Here is a 26,167-nt window from a genome sequence, read left to right on the forward strand (position 1 = left end):
GTAGTAGAAGAAATAAAAAATGAAATTAAAAAGTTTCTTGAAACTAATGAAAGATGCCTTGGGAGAAAGGACTGGCAACCTACTGCCAAAACATCAGACATTGGAAAAACGTTGTGAGCCACAGTTCTACTCTGTCCACATGGGGGACGTGACATGAGCCAGAACCCACTGGGAATAGGAGCAGATAGCCACTTGGCAAGATGAATGATCAAAGTTGACTGGATTCCACAGGACTGTGTAAGTGAAGCTATTGCCCTCAACAATGACAAAATGCTAGAGGTATGCTGTTATCAATGGATACTTTATGCCAGTGTTCTCATCTCTCAATATGCCTTGCTAGTCCTCTGAAAAATCTTGCCAGGTGGTTATCATTTTCCTTATTTTACAGAGAAAGAAACATCCTCACCCAGGTCAGAGGGCTTAAATAAGCATTTCAAGGATTCAAACTCAATTCTAAAGCTCAAAGTTATAGTAACTTCATTCACCCCCCTTGCCATACACACAGTACACTGAATACTGATCAGTGGATACATTCATCTTCTTTTTAGCAAACTAGACATTAAGGAGGGAAGCTTGATAGTGTAGCCCAGAGGATGTTGCACCACTAACCAGAGAGGCAGCGCTGTAGGAGAGAAATGAGCAATCTCCTCCCCTGGTGATTTTCAGCCTCAGAAACCCAATGGAAGGCCAGCTATGAGTCAGAATCCATTCAGGAGCAGTGAGAGATGCTAAGAAATTGTGCCTACGTGTGTGTATTGAACTTGACTCTTACACTAAACCTTTTAATAGCTACATTCCAGGTTCCTATACTTTTTTTCTCCAATGTGCAGGGATGTTTTCTACAACTGGAAACTCAAATTGAGCCAAGGTATGTCCACTGGGGTGGTTAGATGCACTCCTGTCTTTCCAGGGGGAAAGATGTACCCCTAGATTCTCTAGCTGTAGGCAACTTCCTCTAGAAGAAAAAGAAATTCCATGTGTGGAGTGAGGTGGGGACGAGGAGGTATCTGTGACCCTGTTGTTACTGGAATAATTTCTAAATCCTGAGTAGAGAAGTGCAACCACAAAATCTCTTGAAGCGCACCCAGATCTGGCCTTCTAAACAAAGGTCTTCTTCAAAAAGTGCCAAAGCTCACATGGAGAACAGTTGATTCTTTAACTTGTAGGGATGGCCCAAATTGATCACAGGATGGAAAAATAGAATAACAATAACCAAAAGCTGTACGTTTCAGGAGTAGGAAACTGCGCTGTTAGCCTAGGACTCCATGCGCTGCAGTGGAGTCCCGCCTTTCTCAGCCTGGCGACGGGGGTGGAGTGAGGGGGTGGGGAGGTGGGAGAGTGGGGGGAGGTGAGGGGGGCTGTGGACTGGGAGGCCCACAAAGCGGCAGGTAGAGTCCATGGGCTTCTAGAGATTCAAACCCTCCAGGTGGATTCCCGAGGGAAATCTGGTGTCCTAGGAGACAGATGTGATGCCAACCCAAAGGTGGGCTGTTGGAATTTACCAGCTGCTCCTTGGCAGAAAGGCAGGCAGTCTCCTCCTGTGGGGTTTAGAAACCTCTGAAAACCTGTTGGAGAATCAGTTACATACAAGTAAGTAGGTTCTCAGCTGATTGGCAAACTTCCAGGTACCTGGAGGGCACAAGTGTTGGGCTACTAAACAAAATGTTGGTGGTTGGGGTCTACCAGCTACTCTGCTGACAGCCTCTGAACCCCCACAAGGCAGTTCTACTCTGACCTATAGAGATGCTTCGAATTGGAATCCACTGGAAGGCAGTGAGTTTGGGTTTTCTATTAGGGGGACTTCCTAGCTGAGCAGCCGCTGGACAGAGCAAAAGCAGCTTGGGCCCTGCATCTCCCTGCGCCCTGATGGGGCTCGGACAACTAACGGTGAAAGCCTGGGGAAATGCAGAACAATGACATCATAAAACCAAATGCATCTTAAGATTGTCAAAGACCGTACAAATACGTACATATCGGTAAGAAACGTGATCTCGAACGAGGGAACTCAAGTACCAAACCTGGCAAGCGCTCGTTTGTGACTGTTACTGCTGTAACTCTTAGCCAAAGGATTCCCTGCCTGATTTCAAACCGAGCAGAGATGGATCAAGACTTAGATCAAAGCAAGTTGCCTGGAGTGGAAAAAATACTGATTTAATCTAAAGCTGTACTCTGCAAAAGGAGCCTCGATGGCATATTGTGAAACCTATCCAGCTGGTAACTGAAATTGCCTCGCAATATGAGCCCACCAGCCGCTCTGCGGGAGAAAGATGAGCATTCTCCAGTCAAAAAATGTGCAGCTTCAGAAATCCGAAGGAGAAGGCTGCCCCCCAGAAGGCTGGACCTCCAAAAGCTCAGAAGGGTCCGAAAGCCCCAGCCCAGAAAACTGCTCCAAAGGCATCGGGCAAGAAAGCCTAAGAGGCTGTTATAAAAGCAATAAAGTTTCTTTGTGAAAAAAAAAAGAAATCCGAAGGCCTATCTTCCCAGTGGGAACCAACTTGGAGTCAGTGGGCTGGGAATTCTTATGGAAGCAGACTGCCACACAGAGGTCAAGCCGAGGTATGGCAGGTTTGGGCGCGTCCAGAGCTCCACTGGGGGGGGAGGGGGAACGCGAGGGCGTTTCTTTATAAAAACCATGAAGAGTGGTTTCTATTTACTGCAGTCTCTGGTGCCAACTGTGAGAAATTATCCAGAAAGTTAAAACGTGTGCTTTCATATTTCACAGCCTCCATGGGTGAAGGCAAACTGTGTGATCTTGCTCTGCTGAGTTTAAAAAGAGAAGAGATTGCAGGGGGTGGGAGGGAGGATGAAATAACTTTGAAATCATAGAACAGTTTTCATCAGTAAAATCAAGGAAGATGCAGTTGTCATTTTCATGGAGTGTCATAACGTATTAAGTCAAAATTTAATACACTTGACTTATGTTTTTGAACTGATGTTAAGGTGGTGGTGGTGGTTGTTATTATGTACCATTAAGTCCGAACCGACCCATAGCTGACCCTCCAGAGAGTTCCCAGAGGCAGTTAATCGCATGGGAGGAGACTGCCCATCTTTCTCCAGCGAAGCAGCTGATGGATTCCAACCTCCAGCCTTAGAGATTGCAGTGCAGCTTCTTGCCACTAGGCCACCAGAGCTGGGTGTGAGATGTTTGGATGGAGTGGGTGCTGGGTGGGGACAGTATCAGTGTTTGCCATGACACTGTGCTGGGTTATAGACACCTCTGCTGTTAAATATTCCTCCTGAGAACTGCTGGTGGGTTCCAAAGGGCTTTTCAGAAAGCAGTCACGTGCTTAACCTCCACATCACCAGGGCTCCTTACCAAAGCAATAATGGGCCATAAAAGGAAACAGTAAAACAAAGTCCACCTCTGACTATGCCTTACGTATACCTTCATATATTCTAAAATTAAAAAACCAAACCAGCAAGTCCAACCACCTCATAACGACTCTACACTACAGAGTAGAACTGCCCCTGGAGTTTGAAGGCTATCTTTGCCAAAGCTGACTACCTTCTCTTTCTTCCTGACAGTGCGTGGTGGGTTAAATTTTTTTGTTGTTGTTGACAGCTGAATTCTTTAACCACTGTGACACCGGAGTTCCTTAGTTCTCTTTTATGAAAGAGAAAATGATTAATATGCAGCCAAAGCAGTTTACAGAGTAAGAGCAGGATGGCACCCTGATGCAGCAGCCTTAGGTCATTTGCTATTTCAAATAGAGAACTGTGTGTTGAGGAAACATTCACACAGTCAACCTGAATGGCACACAACAATGACAATGACAGTGCAATCTTGTGAATACACCAAAACCACCAAACTGTAGACCTTACAATGGTAAATTTTAGTATGTAAACTATATCATGATTTATAAAATGTTTTTTAAAAAGTAATTTTTTTAAAAAATGCATGGCTAATAAAAACATGGATATGGGGAGAAAAAAGTAAAATTATGGAAAAAGGGTCACTAGGCAGATTATAACCTTGAATGTGACCCCTACAAGTGCTCATAGTCTGATGAAGTTGGGTAAACTAAGATACAGCAACAATATCATTTCCTTAATCTTAAATTACAAATATAATCACAAGATGTTAGGTTTAGCTTACAAAAAGAGAATGTGCCCCAAATCTTAGTATATAACAGAACAACTCTCCCCTATGTTCCTTTCATTGGTATAATTCATTTACAAACATGATATATATATCGCTATACCTATGACAGGGGATGATAGAAGGAGAATTGATGCCTTTGAGCTGTGGTGCTGGAGAAGAGTGTTGAATATACCCTGGACAGGTAGGAGAACAAACAGATTCATCCTAGAGAGAGTGAAACCAGGCTGCTCCTTGGAGTCAAGGATTCTGAAGCTTTGTCTGACGTATTTTGGACATATTGCAAGGAGGGACCAGTCCTTGGAAAGGGACGTCATGCTTGGGAGGGTGGAGGGACAGCACAGGAGAGGAAGACCCTTGATGAGATGGATTGATTGAGTGACTAGGGTAATAGGGGTAGGTGTCAGAGACAATAAGGTTGGCTCAGGACAGAGCAGGGTTCAGGGCTGTTGTACACAGGGTCGCTATGAGTCACAAGCTACTAGACAACACTTAACAATAACAACGTATCTATAGTATACCATTGTTGTGTGCCATTGAGTTGGAATCAACTCATAGTTGACCCTCCAGTGGGTTTTCAGAAACAATAAAAAGCACAGGAGATTGCCCATCTTTCTCCTGTGGAGCACCTGGTGGATTTGACCAAATGCTATTGGGATTGTAGCATAGGTTCTTACCACTAGGCTGCCAGAGCACATTATCTCTTTTTCTGTATCTCATCACTGCTAGCAGTCATTATGGTGATTTTGACTCGTGAGTGTCATAGCAGAACGGTGCTACATACAGTTCTTGATCACAGATTATTCAGAAGCAGATTGCATGGCTGGGGGTGGATTCAAACCTCCAACCTAGCAGGGGCAGGGCATGATGCTTTGAAGGTAGCAGTGGTGGGTAGAGAAAAGGATTTGCACTTCTTAGGTGCACATTTCTTTAATGTTCAAATCCTTTGCAACAGTATGGATGGCTTTTGTAAGTAAGCATTTAAATAAAGAAAGGAGAAAAGGAGAGAGGGAAGGAAGAGGGAGGGAGGGGAAGTAATAAGGGAAGAAAACCACTTTGTTCATTCCATTTTCAAAGAGCTAGAAGATCAAAAGCCAGGGAAGACAATGAAGCAGTGTCTATCTCAGTCATCTGTCATACAGAGCGACACATTTAGAAATACAGGCATACCTGAGATTTTGTTTTGCTGAATAATAAGGGAAATGTCAAACTATAAACTATGCTAGTCCAACTTACTGATCGATTTTGGATTCCGTAGTATTTCCAGTTCTGTCTTTCAGTTTAATGGTAATAGAGCCTCTTCTTACATTCTTATTCCAAGTTATAATATCCACAAAATAATGATAGACTAGGAGGAAGAAAGAGAGGTAACACAGTATGAAAGAGGAACTCCCAGCTGAGCCCTGGAAGTAGGAAATAGAATTCCTGAAAACTCAGCTTCCTAATAATCAAGCTTCTCTTTTAATGTTCTGTGCTAGGGTCTGTGCAGATCTAAGTTCTCATTCTCTTGGCTTTCTTTGGTAAAGATGGCATGAGCAATGCGGAAGGCAATGGCATCCCGTTAACATGATCCAATGTCACCACTGAAACAGTGGTTCAGCCTTGTTCAGTGAGGTCTTATAGCCTCCTGAGGACATGGAAATGATTCCCTTCAATCCCCACTTCAGGAATCTGAAGAAGGGTCTCTGCGAGTCAGAAATTACTCGATGGGTCGGTGGATTGGTGTTTGGTTTTACCAATAAGGACACTGAGACTCAGAGCGAGGTTAAACAACTCCTCTGTGGCCCCACAGCTATTTATGTGGTCGAATCAGAATTTGATCCAGGGTCATCTGGCTCCAAAACCCATGCTTCCACACCGCCCTCACTTGAGTGAAGGGTCAGACACCCCCAGAATCAAAGGATTTAATAAAAGCAGATAGCCACATGCAGCACTCACTGCAGTACGGGTTCGTCTCAGCTGTGTCAAAGAACGCTTTGGTCATAGGAGGATCTTTGGCTCTTAGGTAGTCTTTCCAACCATCAGCATAATAACCTAGAAAACAAGTTGGGAAAGTATAAAGTATTATATAAATGTAAAAGCAATTGGGAAAGTAGCAAGAACAGTGAAGACAGGGCCACCAGGGGAGGCGTCTTCCCAGCTTCTAGCCCATCTTCCGGATGACCCTATCCTACGAGCTGGGGCTTGTCAGTCCATTACCCTCGAGTTGATTCCAACTCATAGCAACCCCGGGGAACAGAGTAGAATTGCCCCATAGGGTTTATAATTTCTATAAATATTCTTTTATCTAAATTTGTTTTACCTTTTCTTTCTATATGCATGAAAGTTTATGAAGAAAATTGGTTTTCCATTTTAAAATTCATACACATTTTCTTCGGTGGTATTGATGGCAATCTCGCGTTATGATGGCACTCTTCCCACTCCTTCCCTGTGTTTCCCATTTCCATTCATCTTTCTTTCCTATCCATTCCCACCTTTGGAGCTTTGTCGCTGGGCTCATGTTGCCTTTTGATCTCACACAGTTGGTGGTAAGGCGTGTGCTCCTCCCTCACTTTATAGACCTATCTATCACTTATGCAAGCAGACTACTGCCATGTCCGCATCACATGGAACAGCTTGTAGGCTCAAACTGTCCACCTTCCCATTTGCAGCTGTGCGCTTAATCACTAGTGCCCATAGTACTTGTCAAAGGCCTCAACAATTACATTTCTTCCCTTCTACTGTCATTACTAAGCTCTGGTGGCCTAGTGGGTAAGGAGTTGAGCTGCTAACCCAAAGGCAGATGGTCTCATTCCACCAGCTGCCCTGTGAGAGAAAGATGGGCAGTCTCCTGTGTGGTTTACAGCCTCTGGAAAAGTGCTAGAGGCTCAGCTGTGAGTTAGTTCCAACCCCACGGCAATGAGTTGAGTTGCTAGGACTGATATTACCTTATCAAGCACCAGGTCTCAGATGCAGGGTCAGAATTGGGGTGGGGCACACATTACAATGCATTAATTTTGTAAATTTCAATAGATTGAGGCTTACACATAAAACAGCATCATGCTTTCAAAGTAATGTGCTTTCCTGAAGAGCTACAGTCGGGTCTCTCAACTGCACAGAGCCTTGCCATGTGTCTCTGTCATCAAGCAGGCGGGTATCTACCTTGGTATTCATGCCTGCAGCAACTGTGGTGTCCACGCCTGCAGGAAAGGAGGTTGCATGCAGCTCAGTGTGGTTACTCCCTCTTCTCTATCTCCATCCCCCAGGGAATGACCATCAGGTTCTGACTTAAAGATCTGAGGTGAGGACCAGACATGAGTATTTTTAAAAAGTTCAACAGATAATTCTGTTGTGCAATCAAGGTCAAGAATCACTTGTTAACTTGATGTTAACTTGAGCTTTTCCTTTTGGAAGCAACAGGAAAATTCTAATGATCGTGTAGTTTTCAAAGTCCTTACCACCTAGAATATTCGCATTGAATTCTTAGCAAACAGGCAAGTAGCCTCCATAGTATTACCCACCTCACAGCCTGGACACACAGGCAAGAGCCTGAAAGAAGGGGGGTGTTTGCAGTCATGAATGGCTAAGAGCGTATCACACTGCAAGGCCTGTCTGAGTGGAGGGTCACTGAGGTCTCTGGAGAGGCAGGATATACTGGGAGAGTGATCCAGCCCTTATGGGAGAAGGCTGTATAAAATGCCATGCCCTGGCTCAGCTTGGAAAGTTTTCTGGCATCTTCTTGTCTGCAATAAAACCTCTAGGGAGATTGTACTGGTTTGGGTGTGTTTTGTTCCTCACTGTTGAGTTTTTGTTTTGTTTTGTTTTATGGAAACCTGTCCATATTTCTTTTCAAGACTTTATTATTAGGACACTCCAGAATAGCTCATGAAACAAACTGGCCATGGGGGGGGAGGGTTGATTAAAGAATTATTTTAAAAGATAACAAGGAGTAAAAAACACCTGGAGTAGCACATCAGCAGAGACCCATCAGATATGCACGCTGGACTGAGAAGAAGCCATAGCACTAGGGATATTATAACCAATGCTAGAAGGATCTTAGCTAAAAGCAGAGAGTACCAGAGGAATGTCTATCTGTGTTTCATTGACTATGAAAAGGCATCTGACTGTGTGGATCACAACAAACTGTGGCTAACTTTGGAAGGATAGGAATCCCAGAACACTTAATCTTGCTTATAATTGCCAGGAGGGACTAGTCCTTAGAGAAGAACATCATGCTTGGAAGGGTGGAGGGACAGTGCAGGAGAGGAAGACTCCAGATGAAATGGATTAACATAGTGACTGGGGTAATGGAAGTAGGCGTGTCGGAGACGATAGGATTGGCTCAGAATATGGCAGAGTTCAGAGCTGTTGCACATAGGGTCGCTATGAGTCACAGGTGACTCGAAGGCACATAACAACAGCAACAACAACTTGTGGCCTGGTGTGTAAGGAGTGGCACTGCCAGCCCAAAGTCACAGGTGTGAATCCACCAGCTGCTTCATAGGTGAGAGATAAACATTCTCCCTCCTCCCATGAGATTTACAGCCTCTGAAAACCTGCTCAAGGATCCAACTGTGAGTCAATTCCAATTTGATAGCACATAACAATAAAAGTTAACTTTTCTAGATCCATTTTCAGACAGTAAAATTGATGCTGAGATGCCCATGCAACATTAAACCTTGGTTAAAAGGAGGGGCTGTTTCCAGCTGGGCTTACCCACAAGGGGACAGGGTTCCTTCTGGGGCAGGCCGCAGCTAACACACTTGCCATTCCTGTAATTGCGGTAGGAGTCACAAGGGTACGCGGTGATGGCACAGTTCTCTCTCAGGGAAGAAAGGTACAGGTACACAGACCGCTGGTGATCACATTTGAAATACTTCATTCCTTGGATTAGAAGGAAAAATTAAAGAGTAGAACATTTGAAGTATTTCATGATATTGCATCACACATGTTATACACATTTCTTATAGACAACTTACCATATGCCTGGAAGTATATGGCAGTCTATTTCTATGGAGATAAATAGAAAAAAGAAAACAAAAATACCACAAACCTACTGCTATGCACTGATTTCCACTCATGGCTTCTGTAGGAGAGAGGAAGGCTGTAATCTTCACTCTTTCTCCCACTAAGCAGCTGCTAACTTTTAGCCACCAAGTGCTTAAACACTGCACCACCAGGGTCACTCTCTTTAAATCTTTTTGCTGTTGTTGTTATGTGCAATTGAGTCAGAATCAACTCATCAACAGAATCAACTGACCCTCCAACGGGTTTTCAGAGGCTGTAAATCACACAGGAGGAGAATGATCATCTTGAACTGCCTGCCTTTGGGCTGGCAGCATAACTCCTTACCACTGTTGTTGTTATTGTTGATTGTCATTGAGTTGAGCATGACTCATAGCGACTCTATGAACAAAAGACCTAATGCCTTTCCATAACTATTGTCATTTCTGAAAGTTCATAGAGTTTCCAGAGGCATGCGGTTTAGGAAGTGGATGCCACTCCTGCTTCCAAACCTGTTTTACAACTGGGAGCTCCACCAAACACTGTCCACATTGGGAAACCATTATGGTATTTGATAATCCAAGGCACAAGGTTCAGTATCACAGCAAACCCAGGTTACTTCATACAGCACATTAACAAAACGGTGATGTGCCAAGTGGAAGAATGATCCTCCAGATATAACAACATTAGTCTCTTTTAGTAGTGGTTTAAGTGTTGTCAAGTCGAATAAGACTCTGGCAGTATGTCTACCAAGGATTTCACAGGACAGAGATGGGCAATTTCCTCTCATGTGATTTACAGCTTCTGAAAATTCACTGGACAGTCAGCTGAGTCTTCTCCAACTTGGCGGCAAGTTTTTGTTAATAAAAAGCAAGGTTTTTTATAACAAAATCATCTTTTTGTTGAAATATTTCTCTAGTTGTCTAACTTTGTCCAGCAATGGCAAAAATGTAGGATTTAGGATGTTCAAGAAAGGTGTTTTCCCACCCCCTATTTTATATTTGTTTGATAAAACTAATATATGCTCATTTGGAACTAAAAAATAATAATGCAAAAATTATCTAGGTCTAGGGATCACCACAAATAATTATTTGGAGAATTTCTATTCTGATCTTACACATTATACACATTTTTAAAGATTAGAATAGTATTATTTTATATCCTTTTCACCTAACATCATATTATAAGCATTTTCATTGATTTCTGAACACATAATTTTTTTATTATATATGAAACATTCTTCTAGCTCGTATAACTCTTGTATGTCTACTTGCTGTACAGAGGTAACTCGTGGTTCTGTGAGGCCAAACACTGACACTGATGAGTCAAATGCGAGAATGGTTACCCATGACAGACAGTGTTTGGTGGAGCTCCCTGATTAAAACAAGCTTGGCATCTACTTCCATAGTATCTTGCCTCTGGAAACCCTACGAACCTGGAGAAAGGATAAAAGTTATACAGGAGGTATCCAGGTCTTTAGTTCATAGGGTCGCTATGGGTCACATTTAATAACAACATATGTTATTAATTCTATTCCATTCCATTCCATTCCATTCCATTCCATCCCATTCCATCCCATCCCATCCCATCCCATCCCATCCCATCCCATCCCATCCCATTCCATTCCATTCCATTCCATTCCAAAGGAGGAGTGACATCCACTTCCTAAATAACATGCCTCTGGAAATGCTATGAACTTTGATAAATGATGATAGCTATAGAAAGGCTTCAAGCCTTTGTTCATAGGATTGCTATGAGTCATGCTCAACTCAACAGCAATCAACAACAACAACAACAGCATATTATTTGTAGATGTGCCATACTGATTCATTGCTGCAATATCAGAATCAACCCATAGCTGACCCTCCAGCAGGTTTTCAGAGGCTTTCAATCGCATGGGAGGAGATAGCCTATCTTTCTCTCATGGGGTAGCTGGTGGTTTCAAACCGCTTGCCTTTGGGTTGCCAGTGTAACTCTTTACCTACAAGGCCACCAAGCTCCTGATACCATACTAAATCTAATGATTTTTTTCCCATTGTTGGACAGTTGGATGTCTGTCAAGTCAGACGACTCATAGCGATCCTATGAACAAAAACCCTGAACACTTGTATAACTTCCATTGTTTCTCCAAGTTCATAAGGATTCCGGAGGCACGCTATTATGGAAGTGGATGCCACTCCTGCTTACAAGCTTGTTTTAATCAGGGAGCTCCACCAAACACTGTCCAACATGATTAACCATTATCATATTTGACACACCAGTCACAGTGTTCAGCATCACAGCGACCACGAGTTATCTCTGTACAACAAATGGACTGACCAATGCTATACCACTTAGGAGAATGTTTGACAAAATAGCAATTAAAATCAGGCCCTCAGACCTGTGGCCTTCGGACCCAACCATATTTAAGAACCAAGGCAAGGTCCAAACTCCATGAACTCCATCATTCCACATTCCTCCCTAATAAAGCTTTCTCATTGGTGTTGACCACCAAAAAGTCCTGTATGGGCACATTCTGCTTATTCCCCAATCTCCTTCTATTCTGATACCTCATGTTTCTTCATAGAGTCTAACTTCTTGAATCATCTGTATACTAAATATTATACTAATAGTTTATCTATTATAAATGGTTTTTAGACATCTCTACACACGTGTTCTCATCCATATTTTCCATTAGTTTCCTAGGAGAGATTCTCAGATGTGCCATTTCTAGGTCAAAGTTACAACATTTTAAGAGACAGAAATAATCCACAGTGGCTTTGAACTGACTGGGAAAGCAGGTGGCAGAACCTGCAGTGCTGGTCTGTGCTGCAAACCTGAAGGCAGCAGCTTCTTGGAAGAAAGAAGAGCAGGCTCCTCCCATTAGGACTTCCAGCCTCAGAATCTCAATGGAGGCTTGCTGTGAGCCAGAGTCAACTTGGCTGCAATGTGCTTAGCTTGGAATGATACAGTTTAAGAGTTTAAAAAGTTATACACTTGAGTTGTAATGTGTATCTGAGGGAGCTCTGGTGGCTTAGTGATAAGGAGTTTATGCTGCCAAGCCAAAGGGCCATCATGGTTCAAATCTACCAGCTGTTCCTAGAGAGAAAGACGAATACTCTCCTGTCATGCAATTTATGCCTCTAAAAACCCACTTAAGGGTCAGCTGTCAGTCAGGTCAGATTCAATGGTACATACAACAACAGATATGTAGATATGGAGCTGTGGTGGCCTAGTGGCAAGAAGCTGTGCTGTAATCTTGAAGGTATATCTTTCAAATCTACAAGCTGTTCCAAGAAAGAAGGATGGGCAATCTCCTCCTGTACTCTGACTCTGACTCTGAAACTCACTCGAGGTTGGGTCCAACTCGAAGGCACACAACAACAACCACCCATAGCTGACCCTCTGTTGGGTTTTCAGAGGCAGTTAATCGCATGGGAGGAGAATGTCCATCCTTCTCCCACAGAGCAGCTGGTGGCCTTGAACGGCATACCTTTGGGACTGCAGCTGACATTCTTACCACTAAGCCAACAGATACAGAGATGTTGTTTTGTTGTTATGTGCTGTCGAGCCGCCCAAGACCCATAATGACCCTATGCACAGCAGCTCTGAACCCTGCCCTGTCCTAAGCCAGTCTCCACACCAGTTACTGTATCAATCTATCTCATCTGGGGTCTTCCTCTTCTGTGCTGTCCCTTCACCCTTCCAAGCATGATGTCCTTCTCCAAGGATCAGTCTCTCCTGGCCATGTGAGATACAGCTTCAAACTTGGTTTCACCCTCTCCAAGATAGACCTGTTTGTTTTCTTGGCGGTCCATGGTATGTTCAAGACTCTTCTTCTGTGTGTGTATACATATACATACATATGAATATATACACACACACATACATATGAGCTCTGATGGTCTAGTGGCAAGAAGCTGCACTGCAATCTCAAAGGTATGGGTCAGAAATGACTCAATAGTAGACAATTACAACATATGTATATATGTATATGTACATGTATATATGTATATATTTGGCAGCAGGAGTGGCATCCACTTCCTAAACAACATGCCTCCAGAAACTATGAACTTTGATAAATATTGCTAGTTATAGAAAGGCTTCAGGCCTTTTGTTCATAGGGTCATTATGAGTGGTGCTCAAATCAAAGACAATCAATAACAACATGTATATGTGTGTGTGTGTGTGTGTGTGTGTGTTGTTGTTGTTGTTGTTATGTGCTATAGAGTTGCCTGTGACTCATAGCGACCCTATATACAACAGTCCTAAACCCTGCTCTGTTTTGTGCCAGTCTCACTATCTCCGACACACCTACCCCCATTACTCTAGTCACTGAATCGATCCACCTCATAGAGGGTCTTCCCCCTCCTGCGCTGTCCCTCCACCCTCCCAAGCATGAATGACATCCTTCTCCAAGGACTGGTCTCTTCTTGCAACACCTCCAAAGTATGCCAGACCAAGCTTCAGAATCCTGGCCTCTAAGGAGCAGTCTGGTTTAACTCTCTCCAGGATGAATCTGTTTGTTTTCTTGGCAGTCCATGGTATATTCAATACTCTTCTCCAGCACCACAGCTCAAAGGCATCAATTCTCCTTCTATCCTCCCTAGTCATTGTCCAGCTCTCTGATGCATAGCAAGTGATTGCAAAGACCATGGCCTATATTAGGTACACCTTCACCTCCAGAGTGACACCATTGCTCTTCAGTACCCTGAAGAGGTCCCTAACAGCCAACTTTCCCATCACAATACGTCTTTTAATTTCCCAGCTGCTGGTGCCAAGAGTGTTGACTGTGGAACCAAACTAAGGCAGTTAATCTCCATCTCTCCACCATCCATCCTGATGCTGCCAGGTGGTCCAGTGGTGAGAATCTTTGTCTTCTTGATATTGAGCCTCAGTCCTTGACCTTCTGCAGCAAGCACTTCAGGTCCTCTTCAGTTTCAACAAGCAGGGTTGTGTCACCTGCATAATGCAGATTGTTGATGAATCTTCCACCAATCCTGATGCCACACTTCTCCTCATAAAGCCCAGCCTCCTGGATATTCTATTCTGCATATAGGTTGAAAAGGTATGGAGACAGGACACATCCCTGGCATACACCATTCCCAATTTTGAACCATGCAGTGTTTCCCTGCTCTGTTCTGACGACTGCTTCTTGGTCCAAGTATAGGCTTTGCATTAGCATGATCAAGTGTTTTTTTGATTATGCAAAGGGGTTTGACTGTGTGGATCACAACAAACTGTGGCTGACTCTGAGAAGAATGGGAATCCCAGAACACTTGATCATGTGTGTATGTGTATACAGAAATATATTTATGTATAAATACTAAAATAAATATATCTTGGGGGAGGGATGGGCGGGGAGAGAAGTGCTACAATGAATTAATGGAAATGCAAAAATCCCTGTAAATGCTAATTAAAATTATTTCAAAAATATATATCTCTATCATCTATATCTATCATCTATCTATCTAATCTATTTTTCATCTATCTAATGTTTTACTTGTTTTCACTGAGTCAAAACCGATTCAGGGTCGACCTTTCAGTGGATCTTCAAAGGCAGTAAATCATACCGGAGAAGATTGCTCATTCCCCACCCCCATTAGAGCTGCTGGTGAACTCAAAACTTCCTACAAACTAGATAGCACCTCTAAGATCTCAGGAGTTTTAAAAAAATTTAGTGATTACTCAATATAGGATAAATGTCAGATTTTAAAATATATACCTTTTTAAATTTTTTTTTATTTTATTATTTTGCGTGTGTGTACCATCAAATCAGATCTGACTGGAACAGGATCCCTCCTTCTCCAGCAGAGCATCTGGTGGATTCAAACCAGACTTCTGGGATTGCAGTACAGCTTCTTGCCACTAGGCCACCAAGAGCTCCCTAAGATACACTTTTTATAAAATTTTAAAGAAAAGTAGTTTTTAAAAGACAATAACTTTTTAAAAAAAGCAATAATTTACAAAATATATCTCTGCTTACCTCCAAATATTGTTTTGGGGCAACCAGGCTGGTCCAATCCTCCATTTGGGTAAAAGTCAATGTTTCCTAGTTGCTCCTTATAGCCCAGTGCTAAAAGAGAACACATTGGGTTTTTACAATGCTTTCAATGTGTCATACTGATAGCTCTTTGCCTGCAGGACGTGGACAAGGATTGTATTGTAGCTGTTGTTGTTGTCAGGTGCCATCCCATTGACCATGACTCAGAGCCACCCTATGAATGACAGACCTGAATCCTGTCCTACTCTGCTTAGGTTCCTAGCAGCCCATGAAATGACAGAATGAAACCTCACTCAGTTCTGTGTGTCTTCACAACTGTCACCAAGTTTAAGGTCATTTCTGTAGCCACTATGTCAATCGATGCTGTTGAGAGCCTTCCTCTTTCTCACTCGCCCAGTGGTCCATTTGTCAGGATTTATTTTTGTGCATAATTTTTTTTCTTTTTTAAATTGGTTCATATACATTGTGTTTTATACAGTCATTCATATACATTGTGTTTCATTCATATATATTGTGTTTTATATAATAATCCTTGTATATTGTATTTTATATAATTATTATTGATCTATGCCTTTTATCACCCCATCTCTTCAAGTCCCATTCTCTCATCCTAATCTTCTTATTCTTTCCAGTGTTCCTAGTCCTCCAGCCCCAAATGCATGCATGCACTAGCCTCTGTCATCCTAGTGAATTTCCTCTTCCTCTTTTTCTGTTCCCTTCTTCTTTTACCCTTTTGAACATTTACACATATCTTGCTTAGTTAATCCAATTTCACAATGGTGGTTTTATGCAGTATTTGTGCTTTTATAATTGAGTTACTTCACTCAACATAGTGTCCTCCAGACAGAACCATTTATATAAAATTTTACAAATACTTTATTGTTCTTTAGTGCTGCATAGTATTCCATTGTGTGAATATTTCGTAGTTTCTCTATCCATTCTTTTGTTGTTGTTTTTATTTTATACTGGTTTGCTTACAAAGTTTGTATACATTGTTTGTCATACCAGAACTTTCCCATTTTCTTCACTCACCCCTCCCTCTATACATCAAATTGTTCAACCCTAGATGAGGATTTTTGTTTTCTTTATATTGTGATATATAATTCATACTTAAGGCTGTAGTTTTGATCTTCAGCAAAAAAATGCCTTGCAGCCCTCTTCATTTTCAGCAAATAAGGTTTTGTCATCAACACATGGCAGGTTGTTAATGAGACTTTATCCAGTCCTGATGATGCATTCTTCATATAATCAAGCTTCTCAGAATATTTGATCAGTGCAGAAATCAGGTAAGTATGGTAAAAGAATACAAGCTGACTGTATTGTTATTACTATTGGAATCTATCATTCACCTTATGCCTATTTACATGTCTTATTCGAAGTCACCAGTTAGTAACTATTAGGACTGCAGAGCCCTTTACTTCCTTTTCCAGAAGGGCTACTGAGAGAATCTAATCACAGGAAAGAGCAGCTGTGCTTTTTCTCTCTGTGAAACTACCCTACCCCCTTTCCCCCAGGAATCTGAGAGTCTAGCCTATTTCCCTTTCTTGAAGGAAGCATCTGTAAGCATCTCCTTCCCCAAGTCCCTTGTAAGAAAGTATAAAATCCCCCTCTAACTCTTAGTGGGGGCTGGTCTTCTGCTTGAGAGCCAACTCGGCAGTTTCTCCTCAATAAACTCTTCCTTGGCCTGCACTGGATTCTGTTCTTCCTTGGTGACCTTACAGTAACTATGAAGTAATAATTTCTAATTAGCTCAGGAGAGTAATAATCGATTCACTTACAGAACTTCTGGAGACTTCCAAGAAGTTTGGCTACTCATTCACTGCAAAGTGATAAAGGGACAAGTTTCAAAAAAACAAACAAAAAAAAGGGGGGACAAGTTTCTCCATATTTAGCTGGAATTCTTCCTGAACTTCTAAATGCATTTGCATAATAGTTAATTAGTAATACATGAGGAAATAGGAATTTTTTTATTCAAGAATTACTTAGGCAGTATCAATGAAGTCCTGTGAATCATGATGGAAATGATTGGAAACATGTCTATAAAAGGGACCTTAATACAGGTTGTTGCTGCTGCTGTGTACCATCAAGCACCATAGCTGACCCTCCAGTGGGTTTTCAGAGGCAGTTTTTTGCACTGAGGAGAATGTCCATCCTTTTCCCACAAAGCAGCTGGTACATTTGAACCACATGCCTTGGGATTGCAGCACAACTTTTTATCACTAGACCACTAAAATGCTTTCAAATACTATAAACATATATGTCTGTCTTGCTATACATAGACACACTGGTCACAAAGGAGCGTGGGGGCACAGTTTGCAGCCAGTTGCATGGCTAACCCAAAGGATGCAGTGGTTTGCATCCAACAGACTCTGCACAGGAGCAATCTGGAAAGTCTCTTCTTGTTACAGTTGATAGCTTTGGAAACCAGTGAGGGGCCACTATGAGTTGAACTACCTTGACAATAGTGCATTTGAGCTATTTTGAGTCTTGATCATGGTAATAATAATTAGTATATATTGAGAACTTGCATGTGTCTATGGAAATGATACTAGGTATCATTCTAGGTGATATTAGGTGCTTTACGTATCCTTCATTTTATTTCCACAATATTGCAAAGTTGTTATTGTTATTTGCCTTTGGATTGACTGTGACTCATAGTGATCCTATGAAAAATAGCTCTAAACCCTGTTCTATCCTGAGCCAATCTCACTGATTCCAACACACCTACTCCCATTACCCCAGTTACTATGTCAATCTATCACATCCAGGGTCTTTCTCTCTTGCACTGACCCTTCCAAGCATGATGTCCTGCTCCAAGGACTAGTTCCCCCTGGCAACATGCCCAAAGTGACATGGGGCTTCAAAATCCTTGAGAGCAACTTGATTTCACTCTCTCCAGGACAGATATGTTTGTTCTCTTGGCAGTCCATGGTACCTTCAATGCTCTTCTCCAGAACCACAATTCAAAGGCATCGATTCCTCTTCTGTCACCTATAGTCATTGTCTCTGATGCATAGCAAGTAATTGCAAAGACCACGGCCTGGATCAGGCACACCTTAGTCTCTAGGCTGATGTTGTTGCTCTTTAGCACTCTGGAGAGGTCTCTGACAGCACATTTCCCAATGCAACTCACCTATTGAATTCCTGACTGCTGGTGACAAGAGTATTAACTGTGGAGGTGAGCAAGCTGAAATTGTTAACAATCGCAGTCTCTTCTCCATCTATCATGGTGCTGACAATAAGCCCTGTGGTGACAATCTTTGCTTTTTGATGTTTCACTAGAAAATCTGGAGGATGTAAGTTATGGATAAAGATGCTCAGAGAAGTGAAAGAGCTAAAATGACACCACTGGGAAGAGCAAAGCCTGGAACTGGAGTCCTGTCCCATGGGTCACAAGAACACATTGTCTGAAAATTAATCCCTCAGGCTGTAAGGTGCTGATAATATAGATTAACTCAGTGGTCTCAACAATGGGCTCCCCCATACACAGGGCCCAGAGGTGGCACACTAGCCAGCAATGTTTCATTCTGTTACAATAAGGTCCCCATGAGCCAGCATCAGTGACAGCAACTAACTGTCAGCTTCCAAAATGTACACTCTTCTGTTCAAATTCCACTTCCTCACTAGCAAAATAATAATAATAATAATAATTATTATTATTATTATTTTTCTATTCCATCCAGCATTAAGTGGTATTGTAATGTTGCGGTTAAAATTGTACTATTTTATTATCTCCATCACAGGAGCACAGATTCAGAAGGCAAAGTTTGCTCCAGAACAAAACTGCACCAGAGAGTCCATGAGAGGCTGGATGTTCAGGGGCTTTTCAGGTGGCCATATCAGAAAATAGATGTGCAATTAAATATTTGCCCTGCTTATCCACCCTGGTCACCCCAGGCTCTTCCTCCAGGTTTTCTCCCAAACATCTAACCATATCAACCCACTCTTGACTTCAGTCCCACTCCATGACCTGGACCCAGCCCAAATAAGAAATGCCACAAATGAAAACATTTGTACACATTGACTTGACCATCACTAAGTGATTGTTCTAAAAATGAAAATAGATGAGATAACACCTCCAACTCAGAGACCTAGCCTGTGTGCCTGCATTAAGCCAACTTCTCTCCAGTGTTTCTGTGGATTTGGAGCCCTGCCCAGCAGGAAGCGATGGATTCTGGAGAAAGCTGATCTGCCCCTACATGACGATGCCCCAGGGGAGACTCCATAGGAGTATGGGGCGAGGGGAGGCCACTGACAGAGCGGTGCAGGAATGTTACCAATGTTACCGTCAGTGTCGGAATGGATGACATCAACAAACTGCGCGTCACCGGGATCTAATCTGTCTTGTGGAGGCTTCCCATTGAATAAAGGGCCCGCAGGGTCGAGACCTGGAAGGAAAGCAGAGTTGGCTTAGCCGCCCAACGCCATGAGTCACCTGCAGCGGGGCTTGTGATTGCTCCCCACCAGCAACCTCCAAGGCTGCAGGGCACCCCAGATGGGCAAGCCCTCACGGTCCTTCCTATTTTGTCAGGACGCTTTCCCACCACCCTGCAGCCTTTTCCCACAGTGCAGACGGTGCCCTGGCAGTGCCCCCTTGAGATGCACGCAGGTATCAGTGGGCAGGCCGTGTATAGAGTTTAACACCAACAGTGTACACATGTGGGGAACAAGAAGGGGGGTGATAAACTGGCTCTTCAGGAGGGAAAAGTCCTTTGGCGTGTATATAGGGAGCTCTGGTGGCAAAGTTCGTAGAGTGTTTCACTGCTGAAACCCTCTGGCAGCTTGAATCCCCCAGTTGCTCTGAAGAACAGTGGGCAATCTCCTCCTGCGGGATTTACAGTCTCAGAACGCAGTGGAGGGTCAGCGATGAATGGGTTATGACTCTATGGTGCTGAGTTTGGGGGTTTTGTGCCAAGGAACTGTGCTGCCAACCCGTAGGCACATGGTTAGAATCCATCAGTGGCTCCCCGGGAGAAAGATGGGCAGTCTACTCCTACGTGGTGTGATGGCTCCGTAAACCCACTCGAGGCTCTGCTTGGGTTGGTTCTGAGTCAACATCAACTTAAGGGAGTGGGGAGAAGCAGAGACTATATTTATCTTTATCCTGTGTTTGATGACCCATAAACCTTACAACCCCTCCCCTCTTGTTAATAAAACTCTTATGTCTACTTGGCACTTTACGGTTTCACATTTCACTCTTAAATACCAGCTCATTTGATCCTCGCTGTCTGTGAAGAAGGCAGGATAGCTATTGGTAGTCCCATTTTACAGGTGAACGGACTGAGACACTGGGAGATCAAGGGTTTTTACCAGTGTCATACAGTCCATCTCCAGCTGTTGTGGTCTTGGTTTCACTAAACTGTGTTTAGCAAACTCAGTAGCAAAGGGTGAAATTCACTGGTCAGGTCAGGGTTCAAAGAGGGACGTAGTAAAGGGGAAGTTGATCCTGCAGATTTAATCCATCCCACAGACGCCTGGGCTGATGCTCTGCCCTTGGTCAGTGTTAGCTGGTGATCCTCCCATCACTAGGAAGCAGCTGGAGAGTGCCAGAAGAGAGGCTTTGAGAGCACAAAAGAACTTGAATGGATCAGTTTGCTAAGTACACGCAAGAATTGAAGAACTGGGAAAAAAAATCAGTACTAAACTTGGTTGGTGATTTTATTCTCTTTAAGTTCTCCATTAAGATGCGGAAAAGGAAGACAGTCAACAAGAACATTTTGTTTATCGAAAAAAATAAAACAAAAAACCCCATGGCAATTGTACATCATGGGCCAGTAAAAAGTTTAAAAAAAAAAAAAAAAAAGAAGAAGCTGGAGAAAGAATGAACAACTCCTATGACACTATAACCCCAAAATACAAATTTTTTTTTTCCAAAATACAGAATTTAAAATAAACATTTTTAAAATATTGAAAGTCAGAGGCTCCAAAAGAGATCTATTTGGAATAAAGGAAGCTTGATGATTTATTTTTTTTTTTAACTCTCTAACTATTAATTCAGATGTTACAGCCCGTCCTCTGATGTCATGTCCAACATGAGATCTTTGTCTCAACTTTCCTGGTTGGAATTCATTCCCTCTATATCCCTTTTTTCCCAAAGCTCTTTTACGAATCCCTAGATGGTATAGTAATGTGCTCAGCTGTCAACAGAAAGAGGTTGGAGTCCACCAAGTTGTTGCACCATCGAGTCGAACACAACTCATAGCGACCCTATGAACAATAGATCTAAACCCTGTTGAGAGTTCAAGGACAGCGTTCAGTCTACCAAGGGGCTTCCAAAACACCAGCCATGAGCTGGCTTCAGGTTCTTTGCTTTCTTGGAACACTCTTGTGTTTGTCTCTGGTTCTTTTTTTAAACTTTATTTTATTAATTTTAATGAACGTTTACAGAGATTTTGGATTTCCATTCATTCATTGTTGCAGTGTTTGTCTCTGGTTCTTATCTGTCTTTTTTACTACCCAGCCTCTCCTCTTCTTTGTTCTTCTTTAAATTGAAACTGATGTGGGAGGAACTGGATCGAAACCCACGCACCCCTTCCTACAGGATATTCACAACATGGCATAGGAAATGCAAAATTTGGAAGGAATTTGTTGGGGAAGCCTCTTCCCCCTCACATTAGACAGCACCATTTCTTGCCTAAAAACTTAACAATGAAAATCCCAGTTTACATCAGCAACAGTAGGTCAATCAAAAAGACTATCTACTCACCAGGCAGCACACTACCACTGCCCTGCCACCAAACCTGGAGCCCTGGCTCAACCTGGTATTGCCCCCAGACTCTCTCTAGTGCTCAAGTCATGAGAGTATCGATAGTACACATGGGAGAAATGGAAGGAGCAACAGGACTAGGGAAGCTCCTGGATGTCTGTGGAGGAGCCTCTTGTCCCTTTGCTTCTCCCCTTTCCCTATCCCTATCTTCCCATTTCTTAGGTAGCAGCACCATGTGGGTATCTGCAGTCGAAGTTAGAGAAAGGAGCTTCACTCCCACCATGGCCAACAGAGCGAGACAGTGACTTTTCTGCTGCAGAAATGCAAGGCACAGATTGCACAGATGGCCTCACCTCCAGCAGAGCCCACATGCAGCTCACAGCTTACAGCTTGTGGCTCAGGGAAGTTGAAAGGAGTTGTGAGAAAATAAAAAGGCTGATGGAACCTTGCTGGCTGGCTGACCATCTAAAAGCTCCTTGAGAATCCCCTGATAGGAACCTCATAGCAGGTGTCCAGGGAGGATATTAAGAAAGATAAGTAAGAATGTTGACATGAACTAATAAATACACATCTATAATTATTGCAGCATTGTTTGTAACAAAGAGTTGGAAACAACCCAAGTATCCATCAGTGGATGAATCACTAAAGAAACTGTGGTATATAATGGTGCACCACTGAAAAATGTTCAAGAATCCATGAAAGGTTGATGAATCGTGAACAAATTATACCAGGGGACATAAGCCAGTCACAAAAAGAAATCCTGGTATAAGACCACTATTATAAAAGCATGGAGAAAGGTTTACATACAGACAAAATCAATCTTGGAGAGATAACAGGAATGGAAAGGGAGGGAAAAGAGAATAAAAACTAATAAATAGATATGTTGGGTGAAGGGAATGGCAATACAGAAAAAGTGGGTTGATCATAGATTGTAACTAATTATTTTAATCAATAGTAATTTATAGGGGTTGGGCTGCGGTGGTAGTTTAAAAACTGGCTTTTCTAGCTTACTTTTCTGCTGGTCTTTAGCTACCTTAACTGCAGACACATGGTCTTGCAAATCATCAACGGCTGTGTAACTGAGACCCCAGTGACAGCGGTGGTGGAGAGATTGTGGACAGGCTGTGGCATTGTTGTGGACAGACTGTGACAAGTTATAACCTGAAGCTTCTTGCATTTGTGCTTGCCACAGTTAAAGATTTTGCAGAAAAGGGGGAAAAATAGTGATTAATGTTATAAAACAAAATGTCTATAGACTAAGAAAAATCAATATGTAAGAAATATAAAGATTTAAAATTTTGCATATTCACATGCAATAAAATTTTTTAAATTTAAAAAACCCAAAATTATTTATAAACCTTTACACAAAGACAATTTTTTTTAAAGTACTAAAACAAGAGAGAGAAGGTGCAAGATGAGGTGAAAGAGAGCAGGACTCACTTTGTAGGGTCAAGTAAAAGAGTTTTGTTTTATCCCAAGAAGTGGCTGTACACAATTTTTGGAGACATAATTAACAAGATAAATTGCAAACTTAAAAAACAAAACAAAAACAAAAAAAAACAGATAAGAAACCAGCTACAGTTTTGAGCTGACCTTAGAAGAAACTGAAGCCTGGAAAATAATCCTGCCCTTTGGGTCTTACCACCCCGCCCATTGAAGAAATACCCTTTGCCTCTTGATGGACTTTGCCAATCCCTAGAGATTAGAGGTGGTGGGGAGACCTGGTCACCAAACTAAAGCTATACAGTTTTACCTGCACTTGAAAGTTTCCCACAGAAAATCCATTCCTAGAATGCATTTGACCTTGAAACTGCTTGGGCTTCCAAAGGCAAGGACACACTGATCAGAGAATATACCAAGGGGTAGATTCTCATGGGAGACTTTCAGCTGCAGGTGAAAATAGAAAAGGAGTCATAAACATAATGTCAGAAACTGTTAGCAGAGACCCAGGCACATGTGCTGCATTCGACTTGGCTAATGTGTGCTCTAGCGTCTTCCTACTCCCGTTTGCTCCAGACTAATTTGTCTTCACTCAGGAGGGGCAGCAATGGACATTCTTGGTACTGTGCACAGCCCTGTGGTGTGATAGGTTTGCTAAGGATTTGACTCTTTTTTTCTTTCCCTATACCTATTGGTTGGTCTACATTGATAATACCATGTTAATAGGGAAAGATGAGCTATAAACCCCTGAAAATTTCAGGGACCACGAAGGTTGGTAAAACAACCAAGGATCAGATGGTGGCATAAACCTGTGTGTTGTCTGAAACTATAACAGGATACAAGTTTACCCCAATGTCGATTACTAAAAGACATACAGGCCTCTGAAGATCTTTCTAGTATAGAGCATATATCTCCTTTCTCACAGTGCCTAAGACTACTGTACAGACTAATTTAAAAAAATGTCTCTGGAAACTAAGTCAAGGAAGAACAGGTAGCTCTTGGGAAAGTGAAAGCATCGGTTATACAAGTGGAAATACTGGATATGATATGGGAAGGGTTCCATAGCAAGATGACCACCCGCTCCCCAGCACAGGCCAGCCAGCATGCTGCCAGAGACACCTCCTCTCTCTGCTAAAGAAGAAGTCCCATGGCCAGGAGAGGCCTGGTACACAGGTGGCCCTGCCCAGCACGTGTGAAATTGACTCAGGCCAACGTAGTCAACAGGTTGAGCTAAAAGCTGTGTAAGTGGTCATCACCAGTGGGCCCAGGCCCTGGCCCCTTGATATTCACAGCTGGACTGTAGCTTGTGCACCAGCTCTGTGAAATGGCCAAGGACATAAGGAGCGGTGCAAGATAGTAGGCAAGGTCTGAAGGGGATCCCTGGGACGGGACAACTGGGATTGCCTCAAAACCTTGGACGATACGGTTCGAATCCACCAGATGCTCTGCCGGGAAAAGGAGGGACAATCTCCTCCTGTACCAGTCAGATCTGATTTGACGGTACACTCACACACACACACACAAAAAAAAACAAAAACCTTGGACGCTGATGTGTTCTCATGGAGCAGCCTCTTCACTGCTTTCCCTCCTGGGGAACCAAAGAGAAGACATTAGAGCACAAGTTAAAATCTTGCAACTTCTAAGGACATTTCCATTGCATCCACCAGAAACAAGAATTCCACACTGCCAGGCTGACTGGAAGATAGTCAAAGAGAGAGGCATAGCAAGAAAGGACAGTGATTTTTGTGGCTATTGTACAAAAATGCCCAAACATCCACCTCAATCCTGGGCACATACAAAAAGGGACACAGAAGTAACAGGTAAAACTTCCCTGATAGGGTTGGCCAACATGCTGCCCAAGTGTGCGAGGTCAATAAATTTGACTTCCACTGAGGGCTTTTACCCCTTATATGCCAGATTAGGGTTCTCCCAGCCATAATCCAGTCACATTACAAGCATCAGAAACATATCTGCCCAGATGTTGGCAAAATGGCAGGGGCCTCTAAATGCCGCAGGACCTGGTGCCAGGAAGGGGAATCATCTCTTAGGTCTTGCTGTGGGTCACCGCATAGAGGTGGATTTGTTACTTCATTCCTCTGGAGGTGCTGGAGCTGATCAGCCTAAGATGCAAACCCACCACCCTGTTCCACAAAGGGCCATAATGTTCACAGTTCACCTTAGACATGGACGCTGGATAAAACACAAAGCTCAAGAGGACAAAAGCTTGCATTTCTGCCATACGGCAAAACAGGTAGCTTTTCTCATAAACCTCTGGTGACCTCTAAAGGACGGTATAGTACACGTAGCCCTTCTGTCAAGGAAAATGTCTAAGACAATTGCTGTTTTCACACCCAAAGAAAATCCACTGGTGTGATCCTAATAGAAAGGAAAGATGTTTTCCTTTGGGCAGTTATTAACTAACCACTTGTCTTTCCAACTGTAAGTCTGGCCTTACTCTGCTTTTCTTCCCTTTTGATCGCTAATGTCTTCCGGAGCTGCTCCACAGGTCTGATGCAGTCCACCTCACAAGAAGTTGTTGGATCTGTGGGCAACTCCTGTTCTCAAAGCACTAACGCCTTGTTTTGGAATGTGGAGACTCTAACCAGAACTTGCTCACCAGTCAGAGGAGGCAGAGAGGCTGTGTGCTACCTTCTCGGGCTAAGGGGAGAAATAACAGGGCTCGTACTAAGGATTTTTTAAAGGGGAATTGAGAGAGAGAGAGAAGCAGTTTTGTCTTAAAGTAGATTGTCTGATTGTGCCAGAATAGAAAAGAAAGTAAAATTGGGAGCTCTGGTGGCCTAGTGGCAAGAAGCTACAACTACAATCCCAGAGGTGTGTGGTTCGAGTCCACCAGATGCTGTGCCGGGGAAGGAGGGGCAATCTCCTCCTGTACCAGTCAGATCTGATTTGACGGTACACGCATACAAAAAATAAAAAAAATTTAAAAAAAAAAAAA

At 42.8% G+C, this 26,167-nt stretch overlaps 1 protein-coding gene across 1 annotated transcript in view; it reads right to left on the reverse strand.

The window, feature by feature from the left end:
• LIPH (lipase, member H) overlaps window positions 1-26,167 on the reverse strand; it is a 51,626-nt gene that overhangs the window by 8,835 nt on the left and 16,624 nt on the right. The window contains exons 7-10 of the mRNA XM_006884164.1: window positions 15,048-15,137; window positions 8,795-8,962; window positions 6,038-6,133; window positions 5,336-5,447 (exon numbers count right to left, since the gene is read on the reverse strand). Of these exons, the coding sequence (XP_006884226.1) occupies window positions 5,336-5,447; window positions 6,038-6,133; window positions 8,795-8,962; window positions 15,048-15,137 (466 nt within the window). The remainder of the gene's footprint in view (window positions 1-5,335; window positions 5,448-6,037; window positions 6,134-8,794; window positions 8,963-15,047; window positions 15,138-26,167) is intronic.

Source organism: Elephantulus edwardii, unplaced genomic scaffold, assembly GCF_000299155.1.
Source record: "Elephantulus edwardii isolate Elephantulus edwardi_28Jun2011 unplaced genomic scaffold, EleEdw1.0 scaffold00031, whole genome shotgun sequence".
In the NCBI taxonomy this organism is placed as follows: Eukaryota; Metazoa; Chordata; class Mammalia; order Macroscelidea; family Macroscelididae; genus Elephantulus; species Elephantulus edwardii.